Source organism: Rhinatrema bivittatum, chromosome 4 (assembly GCF_901001135.1).
Source record: "Rhinatrema bivittatum chromosome 4, aRhiBiv1.1, whole genome shotgun sequence".
NCBI classification, from domain to species: Eukaryota; Metazoa; Chordata; class Amphibia; order Gymnophiona; family Rhinatrematidae; genus Rhinatrema; species Rhinatrema bivittatum.
Genome location: NC_042618.1, coordinates 57,003,387 through 57,023,647, shown reverse-complemented (window position 1 = coordinate 57,023,647; position 20,261 = coordinate 57,003,387). Strand labels below are relative to the sequence as shown.

At 43.7% G+C, this 20,261-nt stretch overlaps 1 protein-coding gene across 1 annotated transcript in view; it reads left to right on the top strand.

The window, feature by feature from the left end:
- The window catches only part of MNAT1 (MNAT1 component of CDK activating kinase), a 317,645-nt gene that overhangs the window by 112,956 nt on the left and 184,428 nt on the right, over positions 1-20,261 (top strand). The window contains exon 2 of the mRNA XM_029597428.1: positions 2,263-2,415. Coding sequence (XP_029453288.1) covers positions 2,263-2,415 — 153 coding nt within the window. The remainder of the gene's footprint in view (positions 1-2,262; positions 2,416-20,261) is intronic.

Here is a 20,261-nt window from a genome sequence, read left to right as displayed (position 1 = left end):
ATATTTTTAATCTGGTCAAGCTTCTTAGCTCTAAACAGAAAGAGTGACGTTATGTGATGGATAGTGTCTGCTCGGAATCACGATTCATTCTCCTATCAGTTATTTAATACCTGGGCAGCCACATGCTTTTCTTTGCATCTCCTTATAGCAATATTTCTGATATGTATTGAGATTGCATAAGTGAATCTATGCGGTCCTGAGTGTCTCTGACCAGCTACTGAAAATTTATTTTGACGTTGCACAATTTATTTTGCATATGTTTATTGTATATATTTCACTTCTGATATGGTGGGTGTTTCATAGGCTGGCAAATGTTTGCGGCAGTTTTCTTTTATAGCTATCTCTGTAGTTACTAATGGCAGTGGAATCTCTTTTGCAAGGTACATTGGGGTTCAGAGAAGCATGTGCGTTGACCATTAATGTAGAACTGTTCTTTCACTATGGTAAATGGTTATATATAGGAGCTTGTGTCAGCAGTAGGAAATGACTGTAACAGGTGTTGCTCTTTGCTGGAATTTTCTCTGATGCAAATACCCAAATGCATTTTGGGTTTCTGTTGATTCATTGCTGTCTTGTATTTGTTTTTGTTAAACGTGAACGTTGGTAATGACAGATTTTATGAGATATAGGGAAGGCAGATGAAAGAGAGAGAGTTTTTGAGTGAACTGAGCTATGTTTTGATTTATGTTTCACTTCTCACTTTCCAAGACCTAGCTGTTTTATCCTAATCAAATTTGGATGAAAATCTTTTGATCTTCCTTCTCTGAAACCTCATGGACATTAACAGAATTTGAAGAGATTCCACGAACTCCTCTTTCTGATACAGAAGGGTGTGGTGGTTAAAGTGTGATTCTCCACCCTAAGAAATATTTTTCAAGTTTACTAAATATGTAATGAATAACACTGAAGTTGACTGTCTTTCAGAGACCCTGATCTGAACTAGAGCCAGAAAAGACTTGTTTTTTTCTGAGCCAAACCAAGCTCTCCTTTATTCCCGGGGTGAGATTTAGGAGGAATACTGAATCTAATTCAGTACTCTAATTTTTGTTGTAAATCACTTTTGAGAGATGTAATCAGGACGGCGATTAGGAAGCATTTTTTTAAATAAATAAAATAATTCAAACTACCTTATCTGTTGTAACAGTGAAGTACATTAATAGAAAAAGCTATACAATGATTACTGTACTTGGTAAAAAGTAGAGCACAATGGACACGGATTTCATCAAAATTCAAAGCTTCTGTGTTCACTGGTTTGCCATTTCCATTAATTTCATTGTTAAAATTTCTGGAGGTATTAATTTTCTAACAATGAGCCAAAAATCTGCCATCATTAAGGAGGCAATATTCAAACTGCCTGCACTGTATGCACTTTTTACCTGCGATCTTTGCACCAATTTTCAGAGGGAAGATATGCAAGGACTTACAGGTAGAATTTTGCTGGAAAAGTAATGGGTAAATTTTAAAAGGCACTTGCTGATTTTATAATGTGTGTTTCGATGTTCGCATGTTATAAAATTGGCTACTTGTGCGCAAATGGGCGCCCGATTTTCATGTCTGCATGCGCAAGTGCCGTTTTGTGCGTGGAATGGTGGGGGGGGGGGGGTTGTTTGACACACGAGGTGATAAGATTGGGCCTTCCCCAGTTCCCTAACCCCCTACCTATCCTTCATCCCTCTTCTCCATTCCTCCCAACCTCTAAACCCACCCCCCCCCCCAACCACCTTTATTTTATTTATTTATTTATTTTTGGGCTACTTACTTGCTCTCTGGAGCCAGTAGTAGCTTCCGTATGCCAGCCAGCTGCTGGCACGCTCTTCAGTGGGACAGCGCCTAATGGTGCTATTCCATACCCCGCCCCTGGCCATCCCCTTTTTAAAAGCCCGGCACTTCCACGCATATCGGGCCACTTGTAAAATGTGCTCGGCACATCTGCAGCCGGGCCAAGCACGTATCTCCCGGGATTTATGCATGCTGGGCTTTTAAAATCTGACCTTAGTGCGTAGATTTGAAAATGCAATGTATGTTTGAGAGTGCCTTATCTCAATACAGCTAAAAGTACATGTGTGTTATATGGAAGAACGCAGACTTTTAGCCGCTTTGAGGATGGGTAGTTTAGAGCGTCCGATTACATGGGTCGAAAGCTTTTTATCTATGGAAATTGCTTTGAAAATTGCCCTGTAAGCATTTATCATTATTGCTCTAATTATCTTGTATAAGATTGACATAAGCAATCAGCCAATGCAAATGTTTCTTGTTTTCTAGGTGTGAAAATTGTGTGGAATTACTGTTTGTCAGGGGGGCCGGCAGCTGCCAGGAATGTGGCACAGCACTGCGAAAGAGCAACTTTCGAGTTCAGCTTTTTGAAGATCCTGCTGTAGACAAGGAGGTAGAGATTCGGAAGAAAGTGCTAAAAATGTGAGTTCTAGAACTGGGAAAACTTTAGGTGCTTGTTTCCAATTTGTGGTGAAATTGATCTTGCTGTTTAAAACGTAATTCAAACAGAAGAAGGTGACAAAGTTTTTGGTGCATGCAAGAGGAATAATGTGCTTTGTATTATTCAACAAACACAGTCATATATTTTAGTTCCAAATTTACTGAATCAACAGAAATTGCTGCTGATATTCAGAAAATATAATTAGCATAGGTGTACAAAAATATATATTAGAAATAAAAGTCACAAATTTGAAAAGGTGCATTGTGTGTGTGAATGTCTGTGAGTGGGGAAAAAAGATAGTTGGAGAAGAAAGATGAAGAGACAAGGTTATATAAAGGAGTAGATGAGCATAGAAGAAAAGAGAACATTGAAAGGAGAACTTAGAAATGAAGTTAGGCAAGATAAGAACATAAGAAATTGCCATACTGGGTCTGACCAAGAGTCCATCAAGCCCAGCATCCTGTTTCCAACAGAGGCCAAACCAGGCCACAAGAACCTGGCAATTACCCAAACACCAAGAAGATCTCATGTTACTGATGCAGTTAGTAGCAGTGGCTATTCCCTAAGTAAACTTGATTAACAGCAGTTAATGGACTTCTCCTCCAAGAACTTATCTAAACCTTTTTTGAACCCAGCTACACTAACTGCACTAACCACATCCTCTGGCAACAAATTCCAGAGCTTTATTGTGCGTTGAGTGAAAAATACTTTTTCTCCGATTAGTCTTAAATGTGCTACTTGCTAACTTCAAGGAGTGCCCCCTAGTTCTTCTATTATTCGAAAGTGTAAATAACCGATTTACATCTGCTCGTTCAAGACCTCTCATGATCTTAAGACCTCTATCATATCCCCCCTCAGCCGCCTCTTCTCCAAGCTGAACAGCTCTAACGTCTTCAGCCTTTCCTCATAGGGGAGCTTTTCCATCCCCTTTATCATTTTGGTTGCCCTTCTCTGTACCTTCTCCATCGCAACTATATCTTTTTTGAGATGCTGTAGTAAGATGAAAACAAGAAGAGAGAAGGAAAAAATGCTGTTTAATTAAGGTAGACTAAAACAAATATATATATCATAGTTGAATTATATTTTTAGTTTTTACAATGTTGAGGATTCAGGAGACATCTTAAAACTCTTGAAAGTGGTACATTATTCATAAAAGATTGAGAACTGCCGACCTACATGATTGCTCAGAGCTTGGTTTCTGTAGCAAGCAGCAGATATTCGTATGTACAGTTTGCATCCCTGTTCTGTGAAAGTTCACCAGCGCCTTGGCTACTTGGGAGAAGATGGTTGAGAACTTGGCCCAAGAAGTAGCTTTTTACAGCTATGCACCAATTGTATGCAGTTCCACTTAACATGGCCTAGAGACTCTTTACCAATGTTCAGGCTGATCAGCTATGACAATTGTTGCGGGAGTTTCAAGATCAAAGTTTGCAACATTCCAATTATTTTGAGAAGACTTTTGAGGTGGAACATCAAATTATCAGGACTCATAAGGGCCAAAAGAGTGATTTTGGTCAATTTTACTGAAGATATACCAACTAGGAAGACCAATGATATGTGAGATGGAAAAAGTGGGTGGTAAGGAGAGCTATAGTCCCTGGTGCCTGATAATGCTGGTCAAGAACAAGACTGATACAATTTGATTTTGCTTAATTAGTGGCTTACTACAGTAACCTATCACTATGCCCAGACCTTGCTTCTATGGAATGAGACCTTGAATGCTTTAAAAACAGCATCCTAAACTCATCATTCAAAGCCTTTAATGTACTTAGGAGTTTGGGATTCCTAGACCTACTAATTTTTATATTTGCAACTATGGCAAGCCATGGGTCATTTACTTAATTTTGGCTGGATTCCTAGGAAACCCCAAAAAGGATTCTGTCATATGCAAGGATTGTGAAGGCAATTGTGGTTTTATACAGTAGTATTCTGCTTACTAACAGGGTCATTCATCAAAACGCATTGGGCCGTTATCAGGTGTGTTAGGGCGTTATCGCACCGAATAATGCCTTAATGCAATCGATAACTACCATATTGTGACTTTAACATTTAAATGAGGGAAAGGGGAGGGGTTTGGGCGGGGTTAAAAAAAAGTTTGATGCCGGTACTGCTGTGGGTGATAATGTTTTACACTTTATTGCTGGCAGTAGCACCGGGATTAACTACTTTCCCCTTGGTGCTATGGGGGCGATAGTGCAGAGCAGCTGCAACTGTGGCAGGCGAAATTGTACCACTGCGATGCGGCCGCTGGCTCAATATTGCCCCCCTCACAACTCATCATTTTGCTATGTTTATAGCAGAATGATGAATCCCGGGGCAAGTTTGGTGAAGAAACTCCTTCAGACCTTATTTGCCGGTGAATCGGTGATTTGGATGTTAATTTGGACACAAGCAATTGGGCTATGATCAGGAAGACAGCACAGAGCATTTCTGTTTGCTGCAGGCTTGTAGAGCGAATGATCAGACTTGCATGGGGTTTAATCTCCATGCTTGTATGTAAGGAAGTCTCCTGGGGGTAGAGTTGTTGTGATGGAAGGACTGTGGGGAGATTGGCACATATTTGAATATGCGGGGAATGTGTTGCAGGGTGTCACTGTTTTGGGGAAAAAAGTAATGATATTTCTGATGATACTGCGATTCTATTACATATTTTGTCAATGCTTAGGCTATTGGATAGGTGGAGTGATTTTACAGATCTGTCTCTGCTGTCTGCTTTATAATTGCTTAGTATTGGAATTGTACTCCAAAGATCAAATACTGGCATAAATAATCTGTTAAAATTGTTAATACTGAAAGATTCTGGCCAGGTCTTTGGGGTGTGAGACCTTTCACTATCTTTGTAGTAAATCTGATCTCCTTCCATATCTTTTAGCATTTATTTTTTATGCTGGTGACTCCCCGATCTACCTCTTTACCTCAGGTCCAGTCCAGCCCCAAATTAGTCTACTCGTGTGTGTCATCCCCATCTAGCATATTCTATAAAGACTATTCTGTTAAATGTTTTACTGTTTTACTGTTTTAAACTGTTATATGTAAAGCTGGTTGCTAAATTATTGTTTCACTGTAAACCGAGGTGATGTATATCTATACGTACCTTGGTATAAAAGAATCTATAAATAAATAAAATAAAATAAATCTAGAGGTCCTGCCGCTACATTAAACTTAAAATGACCAAGAAGGAACTTCTTGTTCCTCCCCCCCCCCTCCAAACTTACCTTTATCCTTCTTTTTCTGTCTCTCAAGTGATTCAGATCTTCTGAGGGATAGCCATGTTAGTCTTGTGTAGCAAAAATTACATGATTTGGGTGGCATCTTGGTTAGTCTGTAAGGTGCCACCTGCCTCATATCATTTCAGTCTCTGTAAATAGTTCCCTCAGCCCATAACCTTGGGGCTCTCTTTGATGCCTCCCTCACCTTCATCTACACGCATCCAAAACACTGTTGAAGCATGTTGGTTCTTTCTCTGTAACATCACTAAGATCTTTTCCTTTCTTTCTGAGCATGCTACTGAAATGCCCAGCCACTCTCACCGCCTCCTGCGTTTATTATATTGCAGCAGCTTCCCACTGAACTGTCTTTCTGCATTAAAATTAATTTAAAATTCTGCTGTATGACTTCTCTATCTTCAGCATTGCTATGACCATGTAGTCCTTCTGCTCAAGTAGCTGCATTGGCTCACTGTCTGCTTCTGCAAACAGTTCAAGATTCTTTTACTTGTCTATGAATGCATTCACTCTATAGCTGCACATTACCTATTTTCCCTATACCCAACCTTGTGAACACTTCATCAACAAAGTTGCTCTTATTTAAAGATTTTTATCCTCCAAAATCCAACATACTTGGCGGGTAACAAATGTACATACATAACTAACATATCCGGTATCGTACAGTGTCAATATTTTACAATACATAAACTTACAAACTCATCACCCTTCTTTATTGCCTACTGCCAATGTTGTGCTTTTCACCCTGTTGCACCATATACCTGGAATAGAGTGCCTAAATTGGTGTATCATGCTCCTTTTTTGGCAGTATTCAGTTTTTTAAAAACTCATATTTTTGAAGCTGCTTTTAAATACTAAACACTTCTCTACAATAAGTATACTTTCCATAGACCCTTATTTGTCATGTATATTTGTCTTGACTAGACTATAAGCTCCATTGAGCAGGGGCTATCTCTTAGGTGTACCTATATAGTGCAGTGTATGTTTAGTAGTGTTTTAGAAATGATGAGTTGTAGTAGTACATATATTTCCTTTTTTTGTTATGAAGTGGTTTGATATGGTTAGAAGGATTTACCTGTGGCATATGTTTTGTGAATATCTTTGCCATTTTCTTTGTTGGTTTAAATAGATTGATGTATGGTGCTTACTAGGAATTCGTATATATATATAAAAAAAAAAAAAAAGCCTCAAATGCCAAATGATACCAATCTAAACAGGGAAACAAGATGCCAATATTTCTAAGAAAAACAGTCTTCAATGTGATGAAATAAATAGCAATGCTTGACTTATTTCCAGATTGGCAAGCCAGACAGTGTGCCCTGCATTGCACGGATCACTCGGACAGCTCATTCATACATGGAAAACAATGGCAAAATGTTCTGCTCAACTCAATTTTTTAGCTTTTTTATATTGCAATTAAAAGTAAAGTCCAATCTTTAAAGGACAATAGTCCTGCAATATTGAAAATCAAAGCCCAACAACGGCCGATGTTTCGCGGTGAGCTTCGTCAGGAGCTGTGCACAATTTACTATAAATCCTCACTTCTTAAAGCAGACTAAAGTCATTCACATAGAAGAACACGTCTCATAGAAATATTGGCATCTTGTTTCCCTGTTTCATAGGCTTACTAGGAATTGCTACCAAGCTATTTTATACTTTTATATTTGTGTCACTGTTAATGTCGGGTTGTTTAAATAAAAAAGCAACCCTAAAAACCATAAGCACTAGTTTACCATCCTTGATTTAGCAAGCAGTTACTGGCAGCTAAGACAAAAGAAGACATAGAAAAGATCACATTTACCATTCTGATGGTTTTGTTCGAGTTCCTACACCTGATTTACTGGTGCTTTAATGTTTTTGAACCACTGTTTGTTCTGTTCTTCCTACACAGCCTTTGGTGTAACATTGGACTGTGTTGGGGACATTGACACTTTTTTAAAGCTCACTAAATTTGACAGTAGGAGTCTCTCATAATAAAATTATAATCTTTATGAGGATTAGAATGCAAGTACCATGCTTCCCTCTCTAATTTGTGATTTCTCAAGTGTGCTTCCTTTACTATTTTACTGGTTGCCTTTGTTTGAGTTCCAACATGCCCTTTGGGTTATGTAACACACCTACAAGTTTCCAAAGCAGTGCTGTCTTGGGGACTTCATTCTGAATCCGCCCTATTGTACTTGGATGATATTATCTACTCTGAGAAATTTGAACAGCACAAGGAACATATGAGGATAATTTTCTCTAGAGCAGGCCAGTATGGGCTAAAAACACAGCCTGCCAAATGTGTTTTTATGTCAAGGCTAATTTTCTTATTTGGATCACATAGTTTTAGCCCAAGGCATTGCTCCTTATCTAGCAAGAATGGAAGCCATGCAGAAATGGCCAATCCTTGAGACCATGAGAGATGTTTACCATCTACTTAATTTTACTGGTTTATCATCAAAAATTCATAAAGCAATATACCGCTGGGGTATGACCAAGCCAGGATTTATTGCAGGAAGTTAAACAAAATGAAAAGAATAATGCTGTGCACTAGACAAACCAATGTGACTATGCCTTTAACATCCTGAAATAAAAACTAACATCCGCCTACCCAGATTATACTCTGCAATTCTGACTTTATTTGAATGCCGACTTCAAAGATCTGGGTAGAACAGTTTTAGCACAAGTACAAGATGGCCAAGAGAGAATTATAGTTGCCAGCAAAAGATCTATGGCCAACCAAAACAAATGCAGAAAACATATAGCTCATTCCCCCTTTAACTTCTTGCTCTTGATTGTGCTGTTATCAACAATTTCAGTAAATATCTCACTGATAGCGAGTTTATGGCTTTTACTATTAATAATCCATTGGCCTATCTACAAACTTACAAGTGGATTTACTAAGCTGCAATAAAGGTATAATGCGCAAAAAAAGTGTTTATCGCGCAATATAACCTTAGGGGTAAATTTTCAAAACCTTACACATGCCGGGCCAATTTTCAAAGACCCAGGACGCATGTAAGTCCCAGGGCCTCGGAAAAGGGGTGGGGCGGTCTGGGGGGGGGGGGGGCGGAGTGTGGCTAGAGGTGCCCGGCACAACTGTGCTGGGGGTTCACATGGCAGCAGGGTGCCGGTGCACGCACCCTGCTCCTGCCCCGAGGCAGATGCAAATGGTAAGATAAGGATTTGGGGGGTGGGGGGAGTTAGGATAGGGCTAGGGGGCGGAAAGGTTAGGGGAAGGGGTAGGGAATGCCGCTCACAGGCCGCTCCTAAATTGGAGTGGACTGGGAGGGAACTGCAGAAGACCGCGGGCGTTGGTGCGTGCAGGTTGCACAAATGTGCACCCTCTTGTGCGCGCCGTCCCCTGATTTTATAACATGCGCGCACATGTTATAAAATTGTGTCCATGTGTGCGCGTGCGCAAGTTTTTAAAATCTACCCCTTCTGAGTTTTCACCAAAAAATCTGTCCCCTATTGAAATTACTAATGCAAAGCAGCTAATACATAGGTAATCTTATGCAAATACAATAACGCATCTTGCCTTAAAAAAAAAAAAAAAGCAGCTACATTATTCCCTGTACGTACCAAGATCAGTCCAGACTTCTGAGATTATGCCTCCCTTCCAGCAGATGGAGTCAGAGAAACAAACTGAAAAGCACCCCTTTTAATCCGGTGTGCAGATGAGGGTGGCAGAACCTGCGGTCCTGATCCTGTAAAAGAAATAATAGATAATTAATTATACTACTATTTACAAATTGGAAAGTGAGGGGTTCTTGGGCCCCTAGCTGCCTCTGGCTAGTTCAACTGGTTTATTTAAAAATAAATAAAATAAAACAGGAGTGCAAGGCCTCCTAAGGGGTTACAGCCAGTTCCCCTTGGTGGTAGGCAAGGTAGGGATTTCCAGAGAGTCAAATTGCCCAGAGTTCCTTCTTTTCACCCGGTGAGTTGGGGGGATTTACCGGTGGGCCGGTCCCTCCCCCCTAGAAACCCAGAGACGCGACATTCCTCTGGAAGGAGCTGTTTCTGCTTGGCTCAGACGCTTCTTGGCTCAGACGCTTCTTTCCCTGGTTGATTTGGAACGCAGCAGAAAAAAACCCCCTTTAATTTTAATACTGGTCTCCAGAGGGTTTATCTTTTATAGCCAGATACTTACTGTGCCGCGGCTCCCTTTGTCATGCTGCATGGATCGCAGTGTTCTGCCTGCGGGGAGCTGGCAGCACGGCTCTCCCGCGACAGCTTGTGCTCCCGATGCCTTCCCGGGGGAGAGGGGCCGTCGGAGCAGCCTGGTGTAGGCAGGGGAGCTGTTACCACACGGTCGCGTGCAGCAGAGAGGCCTCTGTAAGCTTTAAGGCTTCGGCCTGCCCCGTTGCGAAGCAGCATGGGAACGGCAGCCATTTTAGCTCCCTCTGGCTCGGAGGCTGTGCAGAGCTCGGGGGGAGGAGTTTTACTTCCGCAGCTGTCACCACCCAGTTTGAACCCTGTAAGGCCTCAGGAGTCAGGTCATGATTCTCCTCCTCAGGGCCCCCCCCCCAGAGGGGGGGGGCCTTAAAGAGGCAGCATCCGTTTTCGTCCCAGTTTGTGCTTATTTTGCACAAAGCTTATATGGAGGCAGAAGCTGCTTGGGATGTGCAAGATCCTCCGCCAGCAAAGGATCCGAGGCCTGCTGAGGGCCCCAGGGTCCGGGTGGGGGGTACCACTCTGGATTTGGTGGCAGCTCCATGCCCTGACCTGCTAGGTCTCGCGTCCCAGGACCCGGATTCGTCTGGAGATGTGGATTCATCTGCTGTGTTGAAAGGAGATGATCCGCGAGACCTCCTTTGTTTCACAGGGAGGAGCTGGACCCCTTGATACCTCACGTGCTAGAGGAGCTGGATATTAAGGTGCCACAGGCCGAGGCTGAGCCTGCTTCGGGGGATCTGGTTTTGTCGGGTCTTCGACCTCCTCCCAGGACTTTTCCTTGTCACCCGATGTTCTTACAGCTTATGACCCGGGAGTGGGATGCGCCAGAGGCTAGTCTGCAGGTCACCAGGGCTATGGCGAAGCTTTACCCGTTACCGGAGGAGTCATTAGAGCTTCTAAGGATTCCTAAGGTGAATTCGGCTGTCTCGGCTATTGCCAAGTGCACCACGATCCCAGTGACAGGAGGGGCTGTGCTTAAAGATCTCCAGGATAAGAAGCTGGAGGTTCTTCTCAAGAGAATTTTCGAGGTTTCAGCGCTCTGTAGTAGTCTCTGGCAGCGGGCAACTCTCAGATGGGTGCAGCAGCTGCTCACGGCTCAGGCACTGCCCCCGGGGGAAGCAGAGCAGGTGAACCGGATGGAGGTGGCTGTGGCTTATACTGCAGACGCTTTGTATGATCTCCTCCATACTTCATCGCGCACGATGTCCTTGGCAGTGTCGGCCAGGAGGCTCCTTTGGCTCCGTAATTGGTCTGCTGATGTCTCCTCCAAGTCACAGTTGGGGTCTTTTCTGTTTAAAGGCAAGCTGTTATTTGGCGAGGATCTCTAGCAGCTTGTTAAGTCCTTGGGTGACAATAAAGTGTATAAGCTTCTGGAGGACAAGCCTCTGTCCTCTAGGTCCTTCGGTTCCTCTCGGGGTTGTTTTCGGGGGCAGCGCCGTTACCGTGTGGGCAGGACTCAGTCCTTTGCCCCCCGGAAGTAGTTGATGAGGTCCCAGACTTGGGCTCATTCCTTTCGCAGTCGAAGGCTGGCTCGAGACGGGGTCTCCCAAGGATCCTCTGGCAACAAATCTTCCCCTTGAAGGTGCGCTGACCCACTCCTCTGTTCCGGAGATAGGAGGGCTTCTCTCTCTGTTTTTCGAGGAATGGGTCAAGATCACTTCAGATCAGTGGGTCCTAAACATTATAGAACGCAGTTATGCCTTGGATTTTGCTCGGCCGCTAAGAGAACGTTTTTGGTGTCCCCTTGCGGTTCTCGAGCAAAGCAGCTGGTGGTGAACCAAACTCTCTGGGTCACTTGAAGGCTCTAGGGTCCATAGTCCTGGTCCCGCCGGCCGAGCACCAGACAGGCAGATACTCCATATATTTTGAGGTTGCCAAGAAGGAGAGCTCATTCCGCCCAATCTTGGACCTCAAGAAAGTTAGCAAAGCGTTGCGGATACCTCGTTTTTGGATGGAGACGTTGAGGTCGGTCATTGCGGCCGTCCACAAAGGAGAATTTTTGGCCTCGCTGGATCTGAAGGAGGCTTACCTTCTCATAGGCATCCAGGAAGATCGGAGGTTTCTGCGGTTCATGATCATGGGCGAACATTACCAGTTTTGAGCGCTTCCATTTGGGCTACCCCGCGTCTTCACCAAGGTGATGGTGGTGGCGGCAGTGGCTCTCAGGAGAGAGGGGATATTAGTTCATCCATACTTGGATGACTGGCTCATTCGAGTGAAGACAGAGGAACTTTGCAAGTTAGCAGTTCATTTGGTCTTGCAGCATCTTCACTCTCTCGAATGGGTCGTCAACTTCTCCAAGAGCCAGTTGATCCCCTCACAATAGTTGCTCTTCCTGGGAGCCCGGTTTGACACAGCTATCGGCAAAGTTTTTCTCCACCAGGAGTGGATAGACAAGCTGATGGATCAGATTTTGCGTCTGTTGACCCTTCAGGTACCCAACGTATGGGATTACTTGCAGGTTCTTGGCTCTATGGCCAAGAACCTGCAAGTAATTGGTCCCCTGGGCTTTCGTGCATATGAGACCTTTACAGAGAGCGTTGCTTTCCTGCTGGGATCCCAAGTCAGAAGAGTTCCACTTGCCCTTGCCTCTTCTGGACCCTGCCAGAGCCAACTTAGCATGGTGGTTAGTTCCAGAACATTTGCATCGCGGGGTGGACCTGGAGAACCCCCAGTGGGACATCGTGATGATAGATGCCAGCCTCTCCGGTTGGGGGGGCAGTGTGTCAGTTGTGGTCGGCGCAAGGTCCGTGGACGTGTCAGGAGGCACAGTGATCCATAAATCGTCTGGAAACACGAGCGGTCTGTCTAGCGTTGCGCGCTTTTCTCCCACTCATTCGGCATCGGTCAGTGAGGATCCTGTCCAACGATGCGACGACTGTGGCATACATCAATCGTCAAGGCGGCACGAGAAGTCGGCCGGTCACCGTGGAAGTGGATGAGCTGATGGTCTGGGCAGAGCGCAACCTGGCTCGCTTGGCGGCGTCGCACATAGCCAGCATGGACAAAGTGCAGGCGGATTTTCTCAGTCATCAGCAGTTAGACCCCAGAGAGTGGGAACTGTCGGAGGACGCAATGTGGCTGTTGACTCGTCGGTGGGGAGTGCCCCATCTGGACTTCATGGCAACTCTGCGGAACGCAAAGGCGGCTCACTTCTTCAGTCTCAGAAGGAAGCATGGGGCAGAAGGAGTAGATGCTCTGGTCCTCCCGTGGCCCAGCGATGTTCTTCTGTTTTCCCTCCTTGGCCGTTAGTAGGTAAGGTCCTGAGAAGAATAGAGAACCACCCGGGATCGGTCATTCTCGTGGCCTCGGAATGGCCGTGGTTCGCAGATCTGATCAGCTTGGCAGTGGATGGTCCCTTGTGTCTCGGTCATCTTCCGAATCTACTTTGGCAGGGTCCCGTATTTTTCGATCGGGCGAATCACTTCTGTCTAGTGGCTTGGCTTATGAAAAGAGACAGTTGAGGAAGAAAAGTTACTCTGTTTCCGTTATTTCCACTCTCCTCAGGGTACGCAAGACTTCTACTTCGCTCACGTATGTTTGGGTCTGGAAGGTTTTCGATCTATGGTGTTGCGAGTTTCTCCACGGCAGGCCTCTGTTGTACAAATTCTCGCTTCCTTGCAAGAGGATTTGCAGAAAGTGTTGGCGTACAGCTCCCTTTGGGTGCAAGTAGCAGCTCTAAGATCTTTAAGGGGTAAGGTCGATGGCACGTCCCTTGCGACTCATCCGGATGTGGCACAGTTTCTGAAGGGTGCGAGGCATTTCAAGCCTTCGGTTCGTCCAGTCTGTCCTTCTTGGAGTCTGAATCTGGTGCTCTGGGGATTGTGCAGTCTGCCGTTTGAACCTCTAAAGAGAGCTACATTGAAGGACCTAACGCTCAAGTCTGTTTTCTTCGTGGCGATATATTCGGCCAGGCGGATATCTGAAATTCAAGTGTTTGTTATGCAGAGAACCATTTTTGCGGTTTTTGGAGTTCGGGGTATCACTTCGAATGATGCCCTCTTTTCTGCCAAAGGTCGTGCCTGTGTTTCATTTGAATCAGTCAGAGTTATCGGCTTTTCCGGATTTAGATTGGGACTCCCCTCAGGCTCACGATTTGAGAAGTTGGATGTCCGCCGGGTTCTCCTTTGGTATTTGGAGGTGACAAATGAATTTCGATTGTCGGACCATCTTTTTGTCTTATGGAGCGGTCCAAAGAAAGGAATTCCGGCATCAAACATAAGAACATAAGAAAATGCCATACTGGGTCAGACCAAGGGTCCATCAAGCCCAGCATCCTGTTTCCAACAGTGGCCAATCCAGGCCATAAGAACCTGGCAAGTACCCAAAAACTAAGTCTATTCCATGTAACCATTCCTAATGGCAGTGGCTATTCTCTAAGTGAACTTAATAGCAGGTAATGGACTTCTCCTCCAAGAACTTATCCAATCCTTTTTTAAACACAGCTATACTAACTGCACTAACCACATTCTCTGGCAACAAATTCCAGAGTTTAATTGTGCGTTGAGTAAAAAAGAACTTTCTCCGATTAGTTTTAAATGTGCCCCATGCTAACTTCATGGAGTGTCCCCTAGTCTTTCTACTATCCGAAAGAGTAAATAACCGATTCACATCTACCCGTTCTAGACCTCTCATGATTTTAAACACCTCTATCATATCCCCTCTCAGTCGTCTCTTCTCCAAGCTGAAAAGTCCTAACCTCTTTAGTCTTTCCTCATAGGGGAGTTGTTCCATTCCCCTTATCATTTTGGTAGCCCTTCTCTGTACCTTCTCCATCGCAATTATATCTTTTTTGAGATGCGGCGACCAGAATTGTACACAGTATTCAAGGTGCGGTCTCACCATGGAGCGATACAGAGGCATTATGACATTTTCTGTTTTATTCATCATTCCTTTTCTAATAATTCCCAACATTCTGTTTGCTTTTTTGACTGCCGCAGCACACTGAACAGACGATTTCAATGTGTTATCCACTATGACACCTAGATCTCTTTCTTGGGTTGTAGCACCTAATATGGAACCCAACATCGTGTAATTATAGCAGGGGTTATTTTTCCCTATATGCATCACCTTGCACTTATCCACATTAAATTTCATCTGCCATTTGGATGCCCAATTTTCCAGTCTCACAAGGTCTTCCTGCAATTTATCACAATCTGCTTGTGATTTAACTACTCTGAACAATTTTGTGAGATCTGCAAATTTGATTATCTCACTCGTTGTATTTCTTTCCAGATCATTTATAAATATATTGAACAGTAAGGGTCCCAATACAGATCCCTGAGGCACTCCACTGTCCACTCCCTTCCACTGAGAAAATTGCCCATTTAATCCTACTCTCTGTTTCCTATCTTTTAGCCAGTTTGCAATCCACGAAAGGACATCGCCACCTATCCCATGACTTTTTACTTTTCCTAGAAGCCTCTCATGAGGAACTTTGTCAAACGCCTTCTGAAAATCCAAGTATACTATATCTACCGGTTCACCTTTATCCACATGTTTATTAACTCCTTCAAAAAAGTGAAGCAGATTTGTGAGGCAAGACTTGCCCTGGGTAAAGCCATGCTGACTTTGTTCCATTAAACCATGTCTTTCTATATGTTAGGCTACCATTGCCCGATGGTTGAAGGAAGCTATAGCTTCGGCTTACATATGTCAGGGTCGGTCTGTTCCGGAGGGTCTCGAGGCTCATTCCATCAGATCTCAAGCGGCATCCTGGGCAGAAAGCCAGTGTGTTTGCCACAAGAGATTTGCCAAGCAGCTACTTGGAAATCTTTGCACACGTTTGCTAGGCATTACCACTTGGACGTCCGAGCTCCGGAGGTCGATTTTTTTTTTTTTTTTTGGCAGTAGTGTGCTCCGAGCAGGACTCTCTGGTTCCCACCCCATTTAGGGCAGCTTGGGTACATCCCAGCAGTCTGGATTGATCCTGGTACGTACAGGTAAAGGAAAATTGGTTCTTACCTGCTAATTTTCGTTCTTGTAGTACCATGGATCAGTCCAGACGCCCGCCCGGGATATTATGTTCTGGAGAGTCTGCTTGTTTTTTGCTTATGTTTTACTGCACTTGTAAGTTTGTAGATGGGCCAATGGATTATTAATAGTAAAAGCCAAAAACTCGCTATCAGTGAGATATTTGCTGAAATTGTTGATAACAGTACAATCGAGAGCAAGAAGTTAAAGGTGGAATGAGCTATGTTTTCTGCATTTGTTTTGGTTGGCCATAGATCTTTTGCTGGCAAATATAATTCTCTTGTCAATATCTTCGTATTCTTCTCCAACCAGGTCATCCTGATTCAAACAGACAACCAGGTGGCCATGTGGTACATCAACAAGCAAGGGGGAACGGGCTCCTACCTCCTGTGTCAGGAAGCTGCACAGATATGGGCGGAGGCCCTTTCCCACTCGATGTACCTCAGGGCCTACATGCCGGGAGTGGACAATGTGTTGGACAAGCTGAGTCACACTTTTCAACCACACAAGTGGTCCTTCAACCCCACTGTAGCGGACTCAATATTCCAATGTTGGGGTTATCCTCACATAGACCTCTGTGTCAATTCACAATCGCAAAGTAGGGAACTTCTGCTCTCTCACTTGCAGCCAACACCGCCAGCCCAGAGATGCTTTCTCCCTCTCGTAGGCCAGTGGTCTCCTTTATGCGTACCCTCCACTTCCACTCATTTCAAAGACTCTCGTGAAGTTGCGAAGGGACAGGGGTCTATTGATTCTCATAGCCCCTCATTGGCCACGCCAGGTCTGGTTTCCAATTCTCCACAACCTATCTGTACACCGGCACATTCCTCTAGGGAAGGACCCACTTCTGATCACTCAGAACAATGGCTGCCTTAGTCACCCCAACCTCCAGGCCCTCTCCCTGACTGCCTGGATGTTGAAAGGTTAATATTTCAACCTCTTAAACTTTCAGAGCTGGTTTTCCGTATCCTAGTAGCTTCACGAAAGCCTTCCACAAGGCAATCTTATCGTTATAAATGGAACAGGATTACGGGATGGTGTACTTCCATGTCCATCAATCCCTTCACTTGTCCCACACCGAAGTTTCTGGACTATCTCTGGCACCTGTCAAGAGTCAGGCCTCAAAACTTCTTCTATCAGGGTACATGTCAGTGCGGTAGCTGCCTTCCCTTAAGGTGTGGGGGATTTACCCATTTCAGTACAACACCTTGTCTCATGCTTTTTGAAGGGCTTGCTTCACCTTAAACCTCCACTGCGCCCTCTGGCCCCTTCTTGGGACCTCAACATGGTTTTGGGAAGACTCATAAAACCGCCGCTTGAGCCTCTCCAATCCTGTGATCTCCACTATCTCGCTTGGAAAGTGACTTTTCTTTTGGCGATCACATCGGTTCACAGAGTTAGTGAGTTACAGGCCTTAGTCACCTACCCGCCTTACACTAAACTTCTGCATGACAGGGGTAGTACTCCGCACTCACCCTAACTTTTTGCCTAAGGTAGTATCGGAGTTTCATATCAATCAATCCATTATACTACCCACTTTCTTTCCCAGGCCCCACTCAAACCCAGGAGAATGGGCTCTGCATACCCTTGACTGCAAACGTGCTCTAGCATTTTATCTAGACTGTACAGCTGCCCACAGGAAAGGCACTCAATTGTTTGTTTCCTTTGATCCCATCAAATTGGGCAAACCTCCTGGTTAGCGGACTGTATTTCCTTTTGTTACCAACAGGCAGGCATTCCGCTTCAAGACCGTGTTAAAGCACACTCTGTCAGGGCCATGGCAACATCAGTAGCACACCTACGCTCGGTGCCGCTTCCTGACATCTGTAAAGCTGCTACCTGGAGCTCTCTCCACACCTTCGCAGCCCATTATTGTTTAGACAAGGCTGGCAGACAAGATTCCATCTTCGGCCAGTCTGTGCTACGCAACTTATTTGTGAACTGAGGTACCAACTTCCTTCCGCCAACCCGGTAGGGTTCAGGATGCCCTCTACCAAATTCCACCCCAGTTGTTGTGCCTGTTGCACGTCTTTGGGTACATTTGGTGCATTGCTCAGGCATCCTCAGCTCGGTACTCACCCATATGTGAGGACTACCATCCTGCTTGTCCTGTGAAAAAGCAGAGTTCTTACCTGTAACAGGTGTTCTCATAGGACAGCAGGATGTTAGTCCTCATGAAACCTGCCCGCCACCCCGTGGAGTTGGGTTCGCTTACGATTTATTATTTTATTTTTTGCATGTACTTTTACTATAAGACGAGACTGAAGGGGGACCCCTGCTGGCTGCAGGGTTGACGCTATGCTGGGCATGCCTAGTAGGTGCCAGTCAAAGTTCTGGAAACTTTGACAAAAGTGTTCCGTGATTGGGCTCCATCCTGATGATGTCACCCATATGTGAGGACTAACATCCTGCTGTCCTGTGAGAACACCTGTTAGAGGTGAGCAACTCTGCTTACAGCATAGTAAATCTCCCCCTTGGCTTGTTGCCATGGAACAATGGTGAATATCTATTTAGTAAATTTTGATTTCACAATCAAATTTTAGTTGGATGCAGAAATAAAAACACAGCTGAATTGTCTTTATTGCTACATACAGGTGACTCAAACACTGGGCAAAAAAGAATGAATACTTGACCAATTTGTTAGTATCTGCTCACAGCTTGATTAGAGAAGCACTAATGATTGGAAAATGGAACAGCGCAGTGACCCTTGAATTGACTCCCTTCGCAGCTGAGAGGTGCCTGAGGTCTGTACCATCAAATGAACAGGAAACGTTATCCTTCCTAAAGAGTTTGGTTAGATAAGAATATTGTCTTATGTTGGATAGAGAAATGCCGATTTGAATGTGCCAACAAATTTTGGTACCTCCAAGCAAAACGTCTCTGCTTCTACCTATAATCAGTCTGGGCACTGGGGAAAAACAGAAGCTTGATGAATATTTGTACTGGCCAGGGTTAACAGGACATCTTGATATAGATTGACTAGAGCTCATTATGATGTTGAAACAAGAAAGCAAAGCTCCTTTGTAACCTACTGAGTCCAAACAACCATTAAAATTGGCCAGATTAGATCATCATCAATTTCCAATGCATTAGGATGGCATAAATTATTTATTGGTTGTGGTGGTTTGTTTATTTCTTGTTTGTTTTTTAATCTATTTTTCTGATGGAGAATTTCTTCAAAATTTCTGGTGACAGCAGCAGTCGAGGTCTGTACCATGACAACCATAGAGGAGATGTTTGTAAAATTGTTCAGAAAAGGTATTGATAGATCAAGGTCTGGCGTTTGTGACCAAAATTGTTCTAAGAAGCCTGTTAGCTATATGAGGTTAAGAAAATTCATTCCACCCCTTGCAGATTCCAATGCAATGGCCTTTATGAAAGACCTAGTCAAGTTCTGTTTGAAATAAAAACCCTGGGAAAAGAAAATTGGAGTAACTGGCCATGAGAGCTGTCAGAACATTGACAGGTTTTACACCTTATCAATTACTCTTTAGGAGGGCCAGAGGAATGCTGGTGTATATATAACTGGACAATATAGAAGATGTACTCACAAGACAGGAGAAACTGATAGTAGATAAAATGACAGGAGTCTCGTGGCACCTTATAAACCGGAGTGAAGGCAACTTGCTATACCTCGGTATGTAAACTTTCCTAAATAAAATAAATAAATAAATTATAGACTAATTTACTAAACCATGAGCTTTCAAGGACAGAGTCCACTTTGTCAGATGCATGAAGTGATGTACAAAAGATGGGTAAAATATATGTAGTGTCATATATGAACAACTCAGAAGTGCACCCCAAACACAGTTACAAAACACATATACCCCACACCTTTCTATGCAGAAAAACTTTTTTTGGGGAGATTTTAATTTTTATCTTTAAATATCACAAAACTTAATAGAAGTCTGTCATCTAGCCCTGTTTTAAGCAGTGGAAAAGAAAGGGGAAAACCTCAGACCGTGCACCCATTGAATTTCAAAATGACAATTTCTAACACTGCATAGAGCTAATTAAAGTTGCCGTCACTGGAAAAAAAACCCTTATACTTGTTCGCTTTAACATAACCATTGCTTTAACTGATCTTGGCAACTTCTTTATTTACAAACAGAACAGAGAGAAGGCATTGGATTAGGCAGGACATATATTAGATAGAAAGACAAGAAAGTAAATTACATGAAACATATCGCATAGTCAGCAAAAATACAGTTTATACGACAAGACAAAGAAGTGATTTGATGAATGGACAGAAGTAGCCCCACTGAAAATGGATCTTACCTAGAAATGAGAGAAGAAACAAAGATATTTATTTAGTAGAAAGTATACCCTCTGAGGGTCTGCCGGTATAAAACAGAATATGGGGGAACCATTCAGACAGTTCATCAAAGTAAGTTAAAGATCTGCCTTTCCAGGAATCTGATGAAAGAAGGCAATCATGAAAATCATACTTGGAGATGAGAGCAAAATGC